Below are 18,964 nucleotides of genomic sequence, written 5' to 3' on the forward strand. Positions count from 1 at the left end.
TAATTAAAATAAAATAAAAAAATTTTAAATGAAAAATTTAAAAACTTTTGAACTTAGGTGACTTTACTTGGTTTATGATGAAATAATTCCTGAAGGTTCAATCGAGGTATATTTAGGAAGTTCCTGAACTTTAATTTGTTCTTTTTTTTTTAAACTTATGATTCCATGTCTGAACTCATAACATTTTGTTTCATATACGTTTTCAATTACAATATTCGATGGCCTTTTACTGTTATTATTTTGTCTTTTAAATATTCATCGCCCCCTATCACCCCTCATGAATTTTTCACCCCCTTGAACGGTAAAAGACAACCACACAATCTAACCACCAAATACAATCTAACACAATAAAAACATCTAAAAGATATAAATAATAGTCTATCATAGATAAAATTTAAATAGGATGTGTTTTGCGCAAGCTTACCTTCATTGACGTGTTTTATAATAATGCGAACTAGCTCTTTGCAGGCGGAAGCTTGAGCTGTTTCGCCAAGGAGCCTACCAAGAACAGCCTGAAGAATGAAGTTAACACATTTTCTACTATACACAGCATCAACGTGGGTAGGAACAGCCTTTGGGTTAATGACAAGTTCTAACAAGTGGGTAAGTAATATGGTTAGGTTCGATTCCAGCCACGGACCTCCGAGCTTCTGAATGAAGACAACGTAAGCCTGAAATAAGTAGTTACGTTATATATATTTAGTGCTCAAAAAAAAATCACAAAGTGATGCATCTGAAATGCTTACATTTGAACAAATGATTAAAGATCAAAATAAGCAATTAAAATTAAAGCAGAGTATAGCAATCTATTTTGCTCCGTAGAATTTACTTTATTCTTGTGATATTTTATGCATTATGAAAGCTTTAAATTCATTAAATGTAGAGGTTTAGTTTGCTGAAGAATTTCTTAGTAAGTTTCATTTAAACACATAAAACAAAGTGATAACACCGTCATAGAATATTTTTCAGTTTCTGAAGATTTTTAACTGGTTAAAATTTTACCAAATTTTTTGAACTGACAACAGAATTATTTTTCAAAATTTGAAAAACAAGAAAACACATCATAAAATTAGGCTTGATTTCTTTTCATCTATAATTCAACTTACAACAAAATGTTTGACAAATGTCGAGTCATAATTTATCCCACAACTAAGTAAAAACTAATTTGTTTATGACAGACAAAGCCAAATAATAATAATAATAATTTGGTAGTCCATAGAAGTATAATCCTAAAAGTCCTTAATCCTAAAAGTTCTTAAGTAAAGAATATAGTCTTTACCATAGAAGTTTGGTAAGACCTCATTTGGAGTATGCTGTTCAGTTTTGGTCTCCTTATCTTAAGAAAGACATTAACGTATTGGAAAGGGTTGAAAAGCGGGCTACAAGGCTAATAAATGGAATTTCTCACTTAGACTATGATTCCAGGCTTAGAAAGCTAAAAATGTACAGCCTTAAGCAAAGAAGAGACCAAGGGGACATGATTCAGCTGTTTAAATTTATATAAATGAAAGATGTTACGGGGCTGAAGTTAAGCACTGAAAACAGGACATTGTTTTAAGCTATTTAAAACTCAGGCTAACATGGATATTAGGAAAAATTATTATTATAGCAGGGTAGTGGAACCTTGGAACAGTTTACCGGAAGAGGTGGTAATGAGCAAGGGAGTAGATCGTTTTAAGAGGGCCATTGATCTTCACTGGGGATTGTAAATTGACTAGGACCAGTCTAGCTGGGCCCTGAGCCTGTTGCTGGTCGTCACTTTTGTATTTGTATAATAATAATAATAATAAAATAATAATAATAAAAATTGTCCCCATACTTGCAGTAGTCACATAATTTAATAAAGAAACTTTGCATAAACATCTTTTTTAACTCTGATTTAGAACTCAGAAAATATAAATTAAAATCATCAGATTTCCAAACTTTAAACTAAAGTAAGACATTATAAAGGTAAACAAATTACTTTTAAAGCACATTTCTCGTAGCTCTTATGTATATAATAAATACTTCGACTTACATGTGTGACACCAACACGTATTTCCCTACTAACAGAGGACCCTCCTTTAATCATTTCACCAGCACTGCCTTTGAGAAATCCAATTCCGCCACGAAGGAACCCGGATGCCATCAGCCCTAGAACTTCCTCCAAGGTGGGTAATCGATTTTTGCCTACTGTAAAACAAAGTTTCCATGGGTTTAATTCTTGTAATAGATTATAACTAATATTTTGAATAGATAATAACAAATGCAAACTTTTCAAATTAATAAAAAAACAAAAGGAAATACAGTCGAGTCCCGACTTACGCGAGGGATGCGTTCCAAGACCCCTCGCGTAAGTCGAAATTTCGCGTTGTGGAAAAAGGTATGTGTAAAACTTTTATAAACTTAACTAATCAATATAGACACTTGTAAACACCACCTTTAACAGTTAAAAACCATTTCTTTACTATACATTACTGTTTCTTACGTAAAGAACTGAATTTTTATTTGTATTTTTAAAAAAAACGTTTTTTCCAACATAAAATACTGCTATGATGCACATAATCAATGATCAATGGGAAAGAAAGACATAAAATAAAAAAGTACAGTATGTAGTAAGAAAAACTAATACCCTGAAGATCCAGTAACAGTAGATCCAGTAATGATATTTGTAACTTTAAAAAAGTTAAAATGATGATTTATGCTGCGTGATCAAACCGTTATTCTAATATATTTTTAAATACAGTTGCTTCACTAGTTCTTTTTATAATGTTTCCATCTATGGCAATATCCCTCTTCCTGGTTTCTTTAATGTACAATAAAGAGCAGCTTCCATTGTCATAATTTTTGCATTTTGCTTGCATACTATTACTCGGTGAACTTTTATGGATTTCCTTTTCTTGACTTTTAATTGTACGTATGGAAGACTCACTTATACCTTATTGTTGTGCTACCCTTCAACGCATTTTTTAGTTGAGCTTCAGCTTTTCAAAAAGCTTTAGCTTTTTTTAACTGTCAGGAACGTTCTTTTTCTAATTCTATCTTCACCAACTTTAGATGAAACAACGCTCTTAGGTGTCATTATATTTTGCTAACATTCGCATTTAAATAAATGGAAAATGTGAAGTAGTTATTTGTATAAGAGATGTTCATACTAAAGCCCTCCGCCGTCCGGATCTAGGGCTTTAGTTCAGACTAGTACTGGGTGGGTACTTTCACTCTCAGTGATGCTAAAGGGATGAAGGTTTATTCACGAAACCAATATTTAGTGTCAGCGAAGCCCATTCTAATGCTCCGCCACTCCGTTCCAAAAAATTTCTGTCAAAATATTTGAAATTTTTATTTATTTTTCTTGACTTTCCGGTGCTGGGGAAATGATATTACTAATACTTACCTATTTTTATGTGAGGGGACTCTCCATATCTTGACGCTGCACTAGTTAAATGCAGTCCCAAAACTTTCGTTCATTCCTGCATGCGTAGTAAAAAATGTAAACAAACCGCACGGTGCACGATTAACGGTTCAGTTAAAATTCACAGTAAAAAGAATCTTTTTCGTCAATGTAACGGTTTCAACGAAATTAAGTGTTGCCAATAATATTTTTTGAGTTTATTTGGAGAATTTCATCGAACTTTTCAAGAAGGAAGATGTAAATTGTGTGGAACGTCATCGAGGTGGTATTTAAGCGGTGGACATCCGTCCATCGATCTCTCTATCCCCTGCTTCCACAGCAAAGATGTCTCCTCCTGTATAAGCTGCTGTAGTGGGCTACCAGCCCAGGGATTTATCATCCTGCCGTTGATGGAATCGTGCTTAACTTGATCCACCTGCCGAATGAATTAGGCCGGCCGGCCTTACCTGAATTTCTCAAGACTTTGATTGGAATCACCTGGCTAAAGACGGTTCAAGACTACTGGACTGTTTTTGTTATCAAGATGAACTTTTAGGAGCACCTGTGGTATAATTGTTTGTTTTTCTTGTTCTTGTTTGCTGCAATACTTTTTATTGCTGGATAGGATTCTACACAAATACTTTATTTTTAAGAAGCTTTAGCTAACATGTTGTATTTTTACGGTACTAATAAATGTTAATGATTTACTTAAATATGCTTTCTAATTTGACTCAACCAAGACACATTTGTGAGGTCCACTAAAAACTTTCATTAGTTTTTCCTCCTGACAATTTCATGTTGCAGCGAGCAATTTACATCAGCAGTAAAAAAATTTATTACTCATGAAAAACTCTCGTTATAGCCATTTCGCAAAAGTCGGATAGCGTTGTAGCGGGATCCGACTGTATATCATTTAGTTTGTCCCGATAAGAAAAAATTATATAAAGGAATTTGTAGGTTTTATGAATTCTGGCTTAAAGAGAAAAATTAGTGATATATATCACATTCACAAATTGAAATATATTATTTCTTGCCATATGACTTTTCAAACAATACAAATTAGATACAATTTAGTAAATTGAAGAAAATATGCAAAAGACAATACTGCCATGTGCAGGTAAAGAGCAGTAACTGCAAATTTTTCATTTTTCTTTCTTTTTGTATTTTTGTTATCTATTGTAAGTTAGCTTTATAGTACGAGCTGGTTTACTTGGTTTCCGTTGAAAAAAGGAGTGAATTCCAACATTTTCTTATTGTTAGCATTGAATCCACCACACATTTCTTCAAATATCTCCAAAACTCATTTCTGCAGCTACTGCCGTTTACCTGCACTCGGCAGAATAATTTTTTGGTTAGTGGTGCAACTGAGGGAAGCAAGAGAGGATGTTTTTCCAGCAAAACCGCAACTAATTTTACACTGATCACTCTTTTACTTTCAAATATGAACAAAAAGGAAAAATGGATGAAAAAATTACCTTTTTAAAATACTTAAGGAATTTAAGAAAAAAACTCTCAGTTGAAGATGCTTTCCATTTGCTTCATATTCATACTTTAATACCGAACAATTTAAGAAAGAAAAGTACAATTTTAGAAGTAGAAAAATTGCTTAGACATTAATCGATTTTCACACTTGTCGACTTTTCAATTTCCAACAGCAAGGAAGTTTAAAAATAACTGAAAAGAACAAAATATTTCAAAAAGGGGGGGGGGCAGGAGAGAAGTAAAAAAATAACTGAAAAGAACAAAATATTTCAAAAAAGGGGGGGAGGGAGAAGGAAAAAAAAGAGAGAAATACGATTTCAGCAATTTAAATGTTAAAGGTAATAAAAGACACAAATTCTTTTTTTTTAATTTATAAAAAACTAGATCAGTCATCTTAGCATATGAGGACAATAGCAATAAATATAGACAAACTTTATTACAATCTATTAATTCCACTTACAATACATCAATAATAACTACAACATATTATTACAAATATTTAAATTAAGAAAAATAATGTAGTTTCAGCAAAAAATGCAAAATGTATGCAAATAAACATTCATAAGAGCAAAATTCAGTTTTTAAGATAAACTAACCAGTAGGATGAGATGCTTGTTGAGTGGTAGCCATTACAATGCCCAAAAGTTCTGACACTGCACACCTAACTTCGTAATTTGATCCTTCAAAAGATCGAAAACATAACGAAGCTACGGTCTCTAAATCTGTAGTATACAGGAAAGGAGAGTGTTTCAGCATTTCTTGCAAACACTGGAAGAAAAAGGAACAACAGGTTTAAAAAAAAAAAAGAGTACTAAAGATTATAATAATGAAACAAAGCACTCTCAATTTAGAAGAAAAAAATCCGACTAGTTTCACAATTTAATTCCATATAAGCAGTGGTGCTCCCATAGGGTATACTCCATATATGTCGTATACTCTCAAACATTTTTTAAACACATAGCGTGTACCCTCAAGCTTCTAAAATGTTCATATTATGACATATTATGTATATGATCGCATACACATATTGTGCATAATTGATTACTGGGAGTATACCCTCAGAAAAAATGATGGGAACATCACTGCATATAAGTATCTAAAATAGAAGCCAAATTTCCAATATTATTTTTATATCCTTCTTTAACTCACAGAAGATATTGTAAAATGGACTGAAATTTAAAATGGAAATATGAAAAAGTAAATAAATAAATTAAACTAGCTGCGTGCCCGGCGTTGCACGGGCTACCTTAAAAAATGTAAGAGCAGTCCAGTTGATGCTTTTGTAGTACACTGACACTAGTTTCTAACGCGTTAAGGAATAAATAAATGCGCGTAAAGCAAGGTTTGCAAAACACCAGTAAAACATATTTTTGCCAAAACACCTCATCAACGTTAATAATCGTTATCAATGATACAAGTTATGAGTACATTTTCAGTCAGCACAAAAGGGGAAAATATATGCATTATCAACTATAATCTTTACTCACGTTAAACTGAATTACATCTGATAGACTATATCGGAAATATTTATGCACAATAACAATCCGCTTTTTACATAAAATAGTCTACTACCCGGCGTTGCCCGGGTGTTTATTAATGCAACATACCACTCAGATAAATATTTGGATGGATTCTATCCACATGGTCGTACAAGAATTACATCAATCCGTTTTCCAGGTACAAACCCTCAAAGAACTCAAATAACTTGTAAATCACTCATTTACTTTACGACGTGCACGGTCCTCCTCGAAAATGAAAGTTATGCCATGTGACGCGTATTTAACAATCAGGCTTGAACAAAAAAAAAAAAAAACAGCAAAATTTTGCTGCAGATTACGGCAAAATAATCGAAAAGTAAACAATTTAAATCCCCTGATTACAGGAAAAGCCTCAAAACAAAAACAAGAATTTTACCTGTTCATATTCGAGAAAAAAAATGGCAACAGATCTTTCATCTCAATGATTTTCTTCACCCGCTATACATTTTAATAAAAGCATTGTTATGGAAAGTTGAGATGAAGCACTGAATAATAATTTGAATGGAGGAAAGCCTTCGAAAAATAGGGATTTGATTTTGAAATCTAAGAGTCATAATTAATAGTTTTTAATTGATATCTCCGCTAATTATTATCGGAGGATTATGTTAAATAGCCAAACATGAAGACGGGAGGATGACGAATCCATCGATACCTGGTTCGATGGTCAGTTCACTGTCGTTCGGGAGAAGAAGCTTGGACATAGATAGATAGATACTCAGATTTTATATGTATAAGATAAAACTGGTACAGTACAACAAATTAGTTTATCGACATAAAATCAACATGTGAACTTGGCAACACAATGTAGATTTCCAAATTCTTAACACATATCTTTTGTTTACATATTTATTTTCATTTTCACTACATTTATTTATTTAATCGGTTTACTCCAACTATAGTATATTTTTTAACCTATTTTGAGGATTATCCACGAATTTCATTTATCCATGGTTACCGTGCAACTCCATTTTGTGGATAAACAGGAATTTACTGTAATGTACATGTACGTAAATTAGACTATGAATACTTTTCCTTTGCTTCACACAAAATAAAAAACCGACACAGGATGCCGTTGCCCTGGCAATCATAGCACCAGCTATGAGTGCAGAGCAGTAGCCTAGCAAGAATTTCATCATGAGAGAGGTCCACCAGGCTAAGAAAAGTGAAATCTAATGATTGGAATTGTAAATAGAAGCAACAGGAATTTGATTTTTAATTTCATATTGACACTAGACAGACAGTCAGACCTGCATAAAATGGATTAAGTAATTAAAAACTTTTACTCAACAAAGTAAAGGAATTTAAATTTTTGTTATAGAAATTTAATTTTTGCTTCAAAAAAGAGGTCCAGACCCTTCTCTATGCCACTGATGCAGATGTCTTGATTTCAAAATATGAAATTTGAAAATTCACTGCTATTAGTGACTTCAAAATTGCTCTTACTTATAAAACTTTTAATTACTGCCTCATGGGTGGAACTAAGGCAATATAGAGCAGCTCAGTTACAGCATCCAGAGAAATAAGGGGGAACTGAGCTACTCAACATTGCTTTCTATCTTTTACTTGTATCATTCAATTGAAAAAATTAATTAAATGAATATTTTTTCCAAAAAAACTCTACAGAAAAAAAAATTCTACAAAATATTATACAAAGAGTCAAATCCAACAGCAAAATCAATGAAAAGAACAACCATAGTACCCATTTAATTTGAAAATCAAACATTTTTGATTGATATTAACAGTAGGGGTCTGTCCACAGGATTTTTCACAGGGCCCACTTTTTGTGAAAAAATAATTTTGTGAAAAATGAATTAATTTGGTGAAAAGTCAAATAATTTTGCAAAAAAAAAAAAAAACTGTTAAAACTAAATTTTAAAATTTAGGGATGGCACAAACTGCATCATTTAAACTTAAAATTGAGTGTTTTCCTCTTCTATGTTGAAAATATCATTCTGGAGTGTTTTTCTAGTATTTGGCGGGGGGGGGGGGGCGTCGCTCTCAAGTATCAATATTTATCTACCATTCTACATTACGTTAATTTATACTAGAAATATTTCTGTACAGTATTTAAAATAATTGTAACAAAAAAAAGAAAAATTCAGACAAGGGGGGGGGGTTGAGCATTTAACTTTTTGACCCAAGACACTCTTAAAAAGCACAGAATTTTGTTTAAAATTTATAAATTCCATGATTTTAACAAAAATAGAAAGAGATTTTATTTGTTTACCTCTTAACAAAGCGTACTAAACATCAAAAATTCGAAAAATTGTATTCCCATAGCAGATGCAAAGAGATTGCAATTCTCAAAGTGAAGGCATCAAAGTATAAAAACGGCTTGTAAAAGAAATATTTTTGATAAAATTATTTTAAAATTGAATTTTAGAGTTCTATGATAAACATATCATTAATGTTTGTGGACACAGTTGAAGCAAAAAAAAAAAAAACAATTAAACCATCGATTTAGCATTTTAATTTTTGACTCATAAAAGAAATGGAATTTTGCTTTAAAAACTTGAAATGAGCGTTCTAACAAAAATAAAGAGACTTTTCATTTATTTGCATCCTAATAAATCAAAGTTAGCTTGAAAAAAGAATAAAATATGATTCTCATATCGGATGTTTAAAAATTGCATTTTTCAAAATGTAGACATCTAAAGAAAAAAAAACAGCAAGTAAAAGAGTTTATTTAAAGTTCATCATCCTTGCTAGCATTGAAAAATCAAACCCATATAATTTTCTCCGAAAATAAACAGTTGAACATTGCAACGCAAATATTGACAAGCTGGTAAAATGAGAATATTTTCTACACAAGAGTGCCGACTTTTTTTCTTTGCAAAATTAGCAGATTTTGTATAAGCTGATTCCTCTAATTTGATTTTTAAAAAAGTTCCAAAAATTATCGGTTTTATACATGGAATATATGCTTTTATACATGGAAATATACGTTATTTTGCTTTCAGATTTGCTCTTTCAATAAACAATTTGTGAAAGATCTGTTCTTGTTTATCAGCATTTTGTAAAGAGTCCGATCGGGATTTTGTGATAGGTCTGTTTTGGTTGATCGGATTTTCGTGAAGGGTCCGTTTTGATTGATCGGATTTTCGTGAAGGGTCCATTAACAGACCCAAATATCCTCTTGACAGACCCCTGAACAGTTAAAGCTTATTTAATTACAACAATAAAAGAACAAAGATTACCTTCGCAGCAGAACATCTAACAGTCATTACACGATCTGTTAGGCAATGTTTTAAAGCTTTGAAAATATCTTTGTGAACGGAAACTGCAGCGTTACCAAGCCCGGAAACAATTTTTTCCATCGTCACCATTATTTCACACCTAGTTTGGGACTGAAGAATTTCCAAACATTAGCATTTAAAAAAAGCAAATATATTTCAAACAAATTATGTCATGCACTATTTCAAACACTTTTGATAAAATTTGAAAACGGAAAAAGATGGTGGACTATACATTAGTTAGGGAAAAAACATGTACTTAATAAATTGTGGATGTTCAAGATTTTTAACAACAGTAAATATTTATCAACAAAATTTGCAAATTATGAAAACTTGCATGCACACTGTACAAAAATTTATATGATATACAATTTAAAAAAAAAAAAAACGAATTGTATAAAGTCGTCCCTGTATAACACGGTACTTCTTCAACATGGTCTCGATATTACACGATACCAAATTTGCGATTATTATAACACGGTTTTGATATTACATGGTACAAAACTCGAATTTAATACTTCATGGTTTTGATATAACAGGAATGTTATATTTATAAAAGATGGAATTTCGTTTTTGTTTAATACATTCCGTTAATGGTTGATAACTTGAATAAGTTTTTACTTTGTTTCAATGAAATTTGGTTTCGATATAACACAGTACACAACCCTTGATTTACCTTATTTCTAAGTCTCGTATAACACATTTTCGATATAACACGATACATCTTAACCTGATTTTTCTCATGCACATACATAATTAGTATTAAAAATAAGTAAAAATATTTTTAAAAACGTCTCGTATAACACAATTTGGATACTACATGGAACAAATTAACCGTGTTATACGAGGGATACCTGTAATCAGTTTGTCTGAAGTAATTTTAGTCCTCACCTCAAATGTATGTATTTGTTCTGTTAGAAGCTATGAGACAAAAATGGTACTCTGAGCCAAAAAAAGGACAATATTTATCTCTATTAATATATCTTCAGCTCATTTGTATGTTATTTCCTTTTGAACATTGCATAAATGCTGCACTATTTCTACTCAATATCAAATTTTTAGTTTTGGAAATTGGGGTAATATTTTGACTTATAGAAAAGTTAGTAATGTCTCTTCGTGTACTTAATGTGGTCCATAATGATGTGAATTCCGATATCACTTGAACACTAATGCTTTCTAGTTTCTGTTCATATCGTATATACGTATAAGTCGATCTCAAGTATAAGTCGACCCCCCTACTTTTAGGAAAGAAATCAGGAAAAAATAGAAAAACCCGCGTATAAGTCGAGTTCCTACTTATGGGAAAAACAGGAGTGTTTTGCCGCTAATTTTGAATTTAAACGTTTTATAAAGGAGGAAAATGAAATATAATGAACATTTTTATGATAAAAAACATCCAATTTTTATTCTTTTGCACTAAAAGGGTTCACTTTTGCAATCACCATTTTTGTAAAGGGTTCGATTTTGCTGTTATGGTTATTTTTTACTGATTGCTTTTATTTCGATTTTATATCAATAAAATTTGCTGTACACATATTATATTAATTTAAAAAAATGAGCAATTATTCACAACTATCGGGAAAATTCGTAATTACAGCGACCCCCGCACTTTTCACGTAGTCAGACGTTTACTGTAATTATTGGCTCTCCTCTGATATGCCCCCCTCTTGGCGAGATTTTAATTTTTCGCTCGATACGAAAATCGCCAATAAGGCGATAACTTGGCAACCCTGGTTTTGCAACTTGAACGCTGGAAAGTAGTTTCTCGAAGTCTGTCTTTTTGCACGTGTCTGTGTGGTAGGAGGTAGGTGCTCATATGTTCCGCTCTTAGGGAGATTTTAAGTTGAATACTCTAAAATAAAGTTTCAATTCAAACTTTATTTTAGAGTATTCTTTTCTTGTTGTTTTTTAATGTTAATTTAGTTGAATTTTCTATTTTAATTATGAGTTCGGTTTGTGATGTTGTCCAAAAGTATCAATTGAAATTTTTGAATGAATCTTCTTTTTCTTTTTCGTCAGGTCGTCCAACGTTTGGACGTACCAGAGTCCTAAATAGATTTTTTATATTTAAACTAATTGAAAATAAAGAGGTTTTTTTAGAATTTTTAAGGGAAATTGGTTTACTTAAGAATGAAATGTTATGTTCTAGATGTAATTCTGTTATGAAAATTAAAAAAACTAAAAAATGTTCAGATGGGTTAATTTTTTTTTTGTAGAAAGGTTATTGGGGGTGTTGTTTGTGGAAAAGAAGCAACGATCAGGAGTGGGTCATGGTTTAGTTCTAGCAAGTTGAAAATAGAGGAGATTTTTTTGATAACATATGAGATTTTAATTGGGACCAAAACTGCTGATATTGAAAGTCAATATTTTTTTTCATCACAAACTTTAGCCGATTGGCGAAATTATATTAATGAAGAAATATTAAATTACATTGAATTAAAATCCGAACAAATAGGGGGGGTTGGGAAAGTTATTGAAGTTGATGAATCTAAATTTGGGAAAAGAAAATATAATCGGGGACATGCAGTTGAGGGACAATGGGTTTTTTGGGGGGTTGAACGGCGTTCGGGGAAAACTTTTTTGGTTGCTGTTGGGGATAGGGGTAGGGAAACTCTATTTTTGGCAATTAAGCAGTGGATACTACCAGGCACGACGGTGCACTCCGATTGTTGGAGGGCATATGATACATTGGGGGAGGAGGGGTATGAGCATTTAACAGTCAACCATAAACTTAATTTTGTAGATCCAGAAACTAAATGTCACACTAACACAATTGAATCCACATGGAGACACGTTAAAAGTACTCTACCAACATATAATAGATTAGGGGATTTTAAATTTTATTTAGCTTATTATTTATACAAAAAAAATTGTGAATACAAAAATGAGGATATGTTTGTAAAGTTTTTGGAAATAATTCGCGAAATTAATTGGGTGGAGTACAAAATACAAGTAAAATAAGGTTGTTTTTTTTTGGAATTTTTTTTGTCAAAACAAACATAATTTAAATATTTTTGTAAAGTAATGATAATAAAAAATGGGATAATTTCCCTAAGAGCGGAACATATGTGCACTGCCTCACGTGAGGAAGTAAAAGAAAAGTAAAAAAGGTAAGTGAACATATTTTGAATTATTGTGTTTTTAGTGTGTTTCTGGTAGTTTGTATTTTGGTCTGGTTGGCATTTTTGTAGCACAAAAATGGTGTTAATTTCACATAAAATCTGTGACTTTATTGTATACTGAACGGAGGAGATCTGTGACTTATATCCGACTGTGATGTATATTAAAAGTCGGAGGGATATCTGGCGAGCCCGAGGTCTCATAGTACTTTCGTAATGAGACCGAGGCAGGGGTCTCATTACGAAAGTACTATGAGACCGAGGGCTCGTATCCCGGAGAAACAACGGAAAAAAATTAATGCATTAATTTCATTAAATAATTAATGACATAATTTGAATTTTTCCTGTTGGCGCTAAAAAAGCATCGCTAAGAACGATGTATGACATATGACGTCATACATAGTTTTCTTGGCGACGCTTTTTTGGCGCCAACAGGAAAAAGTCGCCAAGAGGGGGGTATATCAGATTTGTTCCTAATTATTTCTTCTTTATTTCAGTCAGACCATCAAAAATCATAGCAAAATGTTTGAGTATTTACTTCTTTAGCATCTGCTAAAAAGGAATGGACTAAAATGGGGAAAATTTTAAGGTTTTCATTTTTTTTCTAAGAAAAAAATCAGGAAAATTTTCGGAAATTCAGCCCCACGTATAAGTTGACCTCCTAACTTTAAGCATCATTTTTTGTAATAAATTTCTCGACTTATACTCGAGTATATACGGTATGTATAAATAAATTTTGTGTGAAAAATGTTGCCGAAAAACATATTTAAAAATTCAATATCTCAAATTTTTCAGTCTACTGCATTTAACAATTAATCCATGTTCCTTTATAATGTCTCATAGTGAACTACTCTCCTATAAGGTAAAAATTCGGAACATGAATGCTAGTGCTGGGAAGAAACTTCTTTTTAAAATAATTTTCTATTAAATACTAGGGGCATTCAAAAGTTACACTTGTTTCTCCATAGATGACAGCATCCCGTAACAAGAAGGAAACATACACAGACGATACTTTAGTTCCACAGCTTCCAACTGCAGCAATTTCATTCGGGTAGTTTGAATAGTTGCTGCATAGTACGAGAAAAAAATGGCGCGACAACTGGAAACGTTCTCCAACTTTGAGGTGAGCGGAACAGTAAGTTTTTTGTGCGTAAAACGTTTAACAAGTACAGAGATTCATCGTGTTGTCCTCTTGCACGACAATGCAAGACCTCACAAAGTGCCCACCAACACAGGATTTGCTTCACAATTTTGGATGGAAGGTCTGGCAGCATACACCCTACAGTCCCGATGTGGCGCCCTGCGACTTCCACATATTCGGCAAACTCAAAGAACATTTGGGTGGAAGAGAGTTTACCAGCAGTCACCAGGCTCAGACAGTTGTTCTAGGCTGGCTCAAGGACCAAGGAGCGGATTTCTATCATCAGGGCATCGAACGATTGGTGCTATGGTCCGACGAATGTCTGCAGCGACTGGGAGATTATGTAGTAAAATAGAGTGATGTATCTGACTTATGTATCTGTATTGTAGCACACTTCTCAATAGTGTTTTTTGATCTAAATTGTTAAAGTGTAATTTACTTTTTGAATGCCCTAAATAATTATAAAATATTTATTATAGTGGGAAAAAAATTTAGAAAATACAATTCAGTCTAAATCACAAACATAAATACCAGATTTAAAAATTGGAATTTTAAAAATAAACATACTTCAGCGCTTTTCAAAGACTTAAGCAATATAGAAACTGTTTCTTCATATGATCTTCCAGTCATTCGACCTAGCTGCTGATACATTGTACCCAAGCAGGAAATAGCAGCTCTATAAAATATTGAACAGAAAAACAATTTTTAAGGAAACAAAAATTTATGCTTGAAAATTATTTTGATTTTTTTTTTAAACTTTATAACTAGCTAAACAAATTTAAAGAATGTTGAAACAGTCTTACAAATCCTAAAAAAGTTGTATGGGAATGTGGGGAAAAGTGAAACGATAATTTGCCTTTTTCAAAATGAACAAATTGGAAATTTTTGAAAATTATAGTACATAAAGAAAGAACAATGTATTTTACTCGCATTGAAATGCTTTAAATTTTTCCCAGTAAATTTCTACCTTCAAAAAAGAGTGTAAATATTTAACTTTTTTTTGCATGGAGCAAACAAAAAATAAAATGTTTTTCATTTTATTATTAAAAATATTATTCATCAAATGAATGAATAAATAAACTAATAATACAGATGGCTAAATAAATGAGTGAATAAAATAGGGAATGAATGAATAAATAAGTGCATTAATAAATGAAAGAAAGTGAATAAATAAATTTATGAATGAATACATAAGTGATCTGATAAACAAATAAATCAGTAAACAAAATGAACTATTTCCCTTTGTCCCTTGGTGTACCTGAAAAAAATGTATTAAACATTAAAAATCAAAATACGCCTAATATTAACTAAATAATTTCTGCACTGACATCAGTAGATCACACTTAATACTTAAAATGACAATTTAAAAAAAAAAAAAACTTATCATTTTTACAAAAAAATTTTTTGTTGTTATTTTGTTAAACCACAAAATATTATAATATGTTCATCAAATTTTGAAAATAAGTTGACTTAATAACTTAATTTTCAGGGGTATGCATTGCACTCGACTTAAGCGCTGCACCTAAAGCTAAAAAACGTAAAAGAAAAAGTTTTTGTTCGTTGTTTTTAGAAGAAAACTGGATTGGAACTTAAAAAAGATACATGTTCCTTTTTTTTTCATTTTTTGTACTTGGTTATAGTTAATTAAGCTAAACCCAACACCCACTTTTCCAAGTTTCAGATCACTGCAAAAATTTTGATATTGCGCATAAAAAAAACATGGAATGATCCCCTTAATGGATCTGAAAAAAGTTATGAACTCTCTTTAAAATTTTCAGTAAGTTACCGCCCTATAGCCAGGGCTAAGGCAGAAATATATGAAATACACCGCCAGCTCAGTCAATTCCAGCCGGGGACTGCAGTTTCATGCTTATTAGCACCCATCAGCCCGGCATAGGAAGTGAAGTGCACTCCTCGGCTGGAAAGACTGAGCTGGCGGTGTATTTCCTGTATCTCTCTGAAATAATTACCATATACAGTTGAACTCACTTATAACAAGCCCTGATTTAACAAGAACCCGGTTTTAACAAGGAACTTAAAGTGTTTGGTTGGTACAATGTAAAGTCTATGGAAGCATCACTTGCTTTTAACGAGCAATATTATCGTGATTCATAGAATTTTGACTTACTTCTAGTTCAACTTGTCCATTCTTGGAAAAATTCGTCGACAATTCCAAAGTCGACAGAAAATTAGTGAGCATTGAAAAGTTCTGTAAACAAGTGATGACAGCAGTTTTTTTTTTTTTTTTTTAATTTATGAGTAGAGAAGAATTTAAAAATTATAGATCTGTTAATGATTAATGTTATCACTTTCAAGAAACTACCCTCAACATATTTCACATGTAGATAAACTTCGAACGTTTTTTGAAGAAAGGAGTACAAGTCTATGAGTGAAATTACGACAATGCGTATACTACACAAATAAAAACAATTAAAAAGAGTTTAAAAACAACTCTGCAAACAGCTATTTTCAGGTTATAAAAGCAAACCCCTTCATCAGTGCAAAAAGATAAACTGTTTTTTTTTCTTCTTTTTTTTCGCATGTCATCAATGGTTTCCTTTTATAATCTCGAAATAGCTGTTTGCGGAGTCTTTTTATTCAGTTGTTTAAATTTATTAATATGAAAGATGTTACGGGGCTCAAGTTTAGCACTGAAAACAAGACAAAGGATCATTGTTTTAAGCTATTTTAATCTCAGGCTAACATGGATATTAGGGAAAATTATTATTATAGCAGGGTAGTGGAACCTTGGAACAGCTTGCCGGAAGAGGTGGTAATGAGCAAGGGAGTAGATAGCTTTAAGAGGGCCATTGATCTTCACTGGGGACTGTAAATTGACTAGAACCAGTCTAGCTGGGCCCAGAGCCTGTTGCTGGTCGTCACTTTTGTATTTGTATTTATAAAACTCCTTTAAATTTTTTTATTCGTACAAGTATGCACGTTGTCATAACTTTACTCATTTCATTGTACAAAATTTCTGAAAGTTTTTTCACATATGTGCTAGTCTATATTTTTCAGGCTTGAGCATATTTCTTGAAAAACAATGATACCATAAGACACTTCAAAATTAACCGACTTCTTCAGGAATATATAGAAATGAAAAAATAGAAAAAACAAGTATGTACGAATATTTTTGATATATCTCAAGAAACCGTTTTTTATGAGCACTCGGATGTATCGAGCAAGTCTCATTGTCATTATAAGCAAGTTCGACTGTATACCATTTATCAGAAGTAATATAACATTATATAACTCTATATCATATACATTTGTATACTTGGATGGTGCTACTTACAACTTTATAGCGACGAAACTTGGAGAATCGTCCTTATTTCGAATAATATCATTACACTTATTGATTGTGTCAAACAATAAAGACGCATCTCCAACATTGAAAAGAGTAGCAAGACAGCGACCAATCAGCTTCCTTGTAGGTGGTCCAGGTGATTCATTCATCTGTTTTGTAAGTTGCTCAACAAGTTTCTTTTGACATCCCTTGATATCAGACTAAAACAAACATAATGAAAAAATAAATACAGCACAGAAAAATGTGTATTTGGCTTAAAGTCACAAAAGATACACAGAAGCAAGGACCGATACAAGGGAGGGGCGATTGCCCCTCCCTTAAGGGACCCTACACAGGTAATTTTTCCAAACTGAAGTCCTAAAATGAAAGGGTAGGCTGTCTATGATGACGTTAAGGACAGGAAAAGGTTTACAATTTCCCTCCGGTAATTTTTAGAAACTGAAGCTCTCAAAAGCGCAATTTTAGACAATCTTTGATGATGTTAGTGAGAGAGGATTTCGAAACGTTCCCCTGGAATTATTACAAAAATTGAACTGATGCAACGCAATTTTAGAATACTCTTTCAACGGAAAAGAAAATGAATACGCTTGGGGAACTCCTAAGCTAAATCTCTATAATATTTTAGTTGTTTTAAATAAAAATGATGTGAAATTTCGTAATGAAATAGTAGTTTTGCATTTTGCGAAAAATGTGCCCATAGAGAAAACCCTGGCACAGAGCCCTTGTCCCTGCAGTTACAGGGCTAGGCCTCAACTCAATCGGGGGGGGGGGGGGTGTAGAACTGAAGGAGCAGGGTCTGTAGTTTCCGACTAGGTTGACATGGCCGTGCATAACTGATGCATGGAGGCTGTGGGTAACCTAGTGGGTAAGATGCTGGATTCTGAATTGGACAATATCCAGAGTACAAGCTCATAAAACTCGTGGGTTTAAAAGTTTTAGGGTCAGAGCAAAGGGACTTGCTGTAGGAGCAAAGTACTAAATACACTCTCTCAGCCTTCAGTACCATGCCGAAATTGTCGAGGTTTGGCGATTCACTCGCAGTAGTTTGGCAAAGTATTTAAATCTGATAAAACTAATTAAAATTGGTCAGTACAAGGGCAGCTATGGAAGGTTCATGAGAGGCACGTCAGCCAAGCCAGAAACTAGGAGTATGGCTTGGAATTAGAGTAATATACAGTAGAATGCCTTTATAACGCCGACCTGTATAACGCAATTCTCTATAAACCGCACAACTTTTCAGAAGTAAACAATAGGTTTTGAAGTCAAAAAACTCCCTCTGGTTTGTCTTGCAAACATAAAAATGGTTAGGAAAATTAAATTTTGAAACAGTTTTTCATCTTTCCATCTTAATTCAAAGTTTTTAAATGAAAATTAGTGTTCACAGTAAAAAGAAAATACCAGCAGATGGCTCTTGAAAATGCAGCTGTTATGCAAACGATGAAGCTAGCAGAAGTGCAGGATAATTCACTTTCTTTTGATTGTGAAACATATTTATTTGTGAATAACTAATTGTAATATTGGTGCTTTAATACTCATTGCAGATAAAACTCTTTCTGAAGTGCTAATATATAGATATATTCTGAATATTAGTTTCAAAATTTGTGAAATGATCTATATAACGCAAAATCCTGTATAACGCAAAAGCTCTGGTCCCAAGGTGTGCGTTATAACGGTTTTCTACTGTATATTAAATTACAAGTTTTATGCATGTGGAACCTAACAGACAAAGAGCCTTGGCACCCCTATAGCTCGGTCGGCAAGTACTAAGTTTTCA

General features: G+C 32.5%; 1 protein-coding gene across 1 annotated transcript in view; it reads right to left on the reverse strand.

Moving 5' to 3' along the window:
* LOC129225166 (HEAT repeat-containing protein 5B-like) overlaps positions 1 to 18,964 on the reverse strand; it is a 97,994-nt gene that overhangs the window by 78,707 nt on the left and 323 nt on the right. The window contains exons 2-7 of the mRNA XM_054859731.1: positions 17,179 to 17,390; positions 14,451 to 14,559; positions 9,588 to 9,737; positions 5,449 to 5,620; positions 2,018 to 2,172; positions 425 to 671 (exon numbers count right to left, since the gene is read on the reverse strand). Coding sequence (XP_054715706.1) covers positions 425 to 671; positions 2,018 to 2,172; positions 5,449 to 5,620; positions 9,588 to 9,737; positions 14,451 to 14,559; positions 17,179 to 17,390 — 1,045 coding nt within the window. The remainder of the gene's footprint in view (positions 1 to 424; positions 672 to 2,017; positions 2,173 to 5,448; positions 5,621 to 9,587; positions 9,738 to 14,450; positions 14,560 to 17,178; positions 17,391 to 18,964) is intronic.

This window comes from Uloborus diversus, chromosome 6, assembly GCF_026930045.1.
Source record: "Uloborus diversus isolate 005 chromosome 6, Udiv.v.3.1, whole genome shotgun sequence".
Taxonomy (NCBI): Eukaryota; Metazoa; Arthropoda; class Arachnida; order Araneae; family Uloboridae; genus Uloborus; species Uloborus diversus.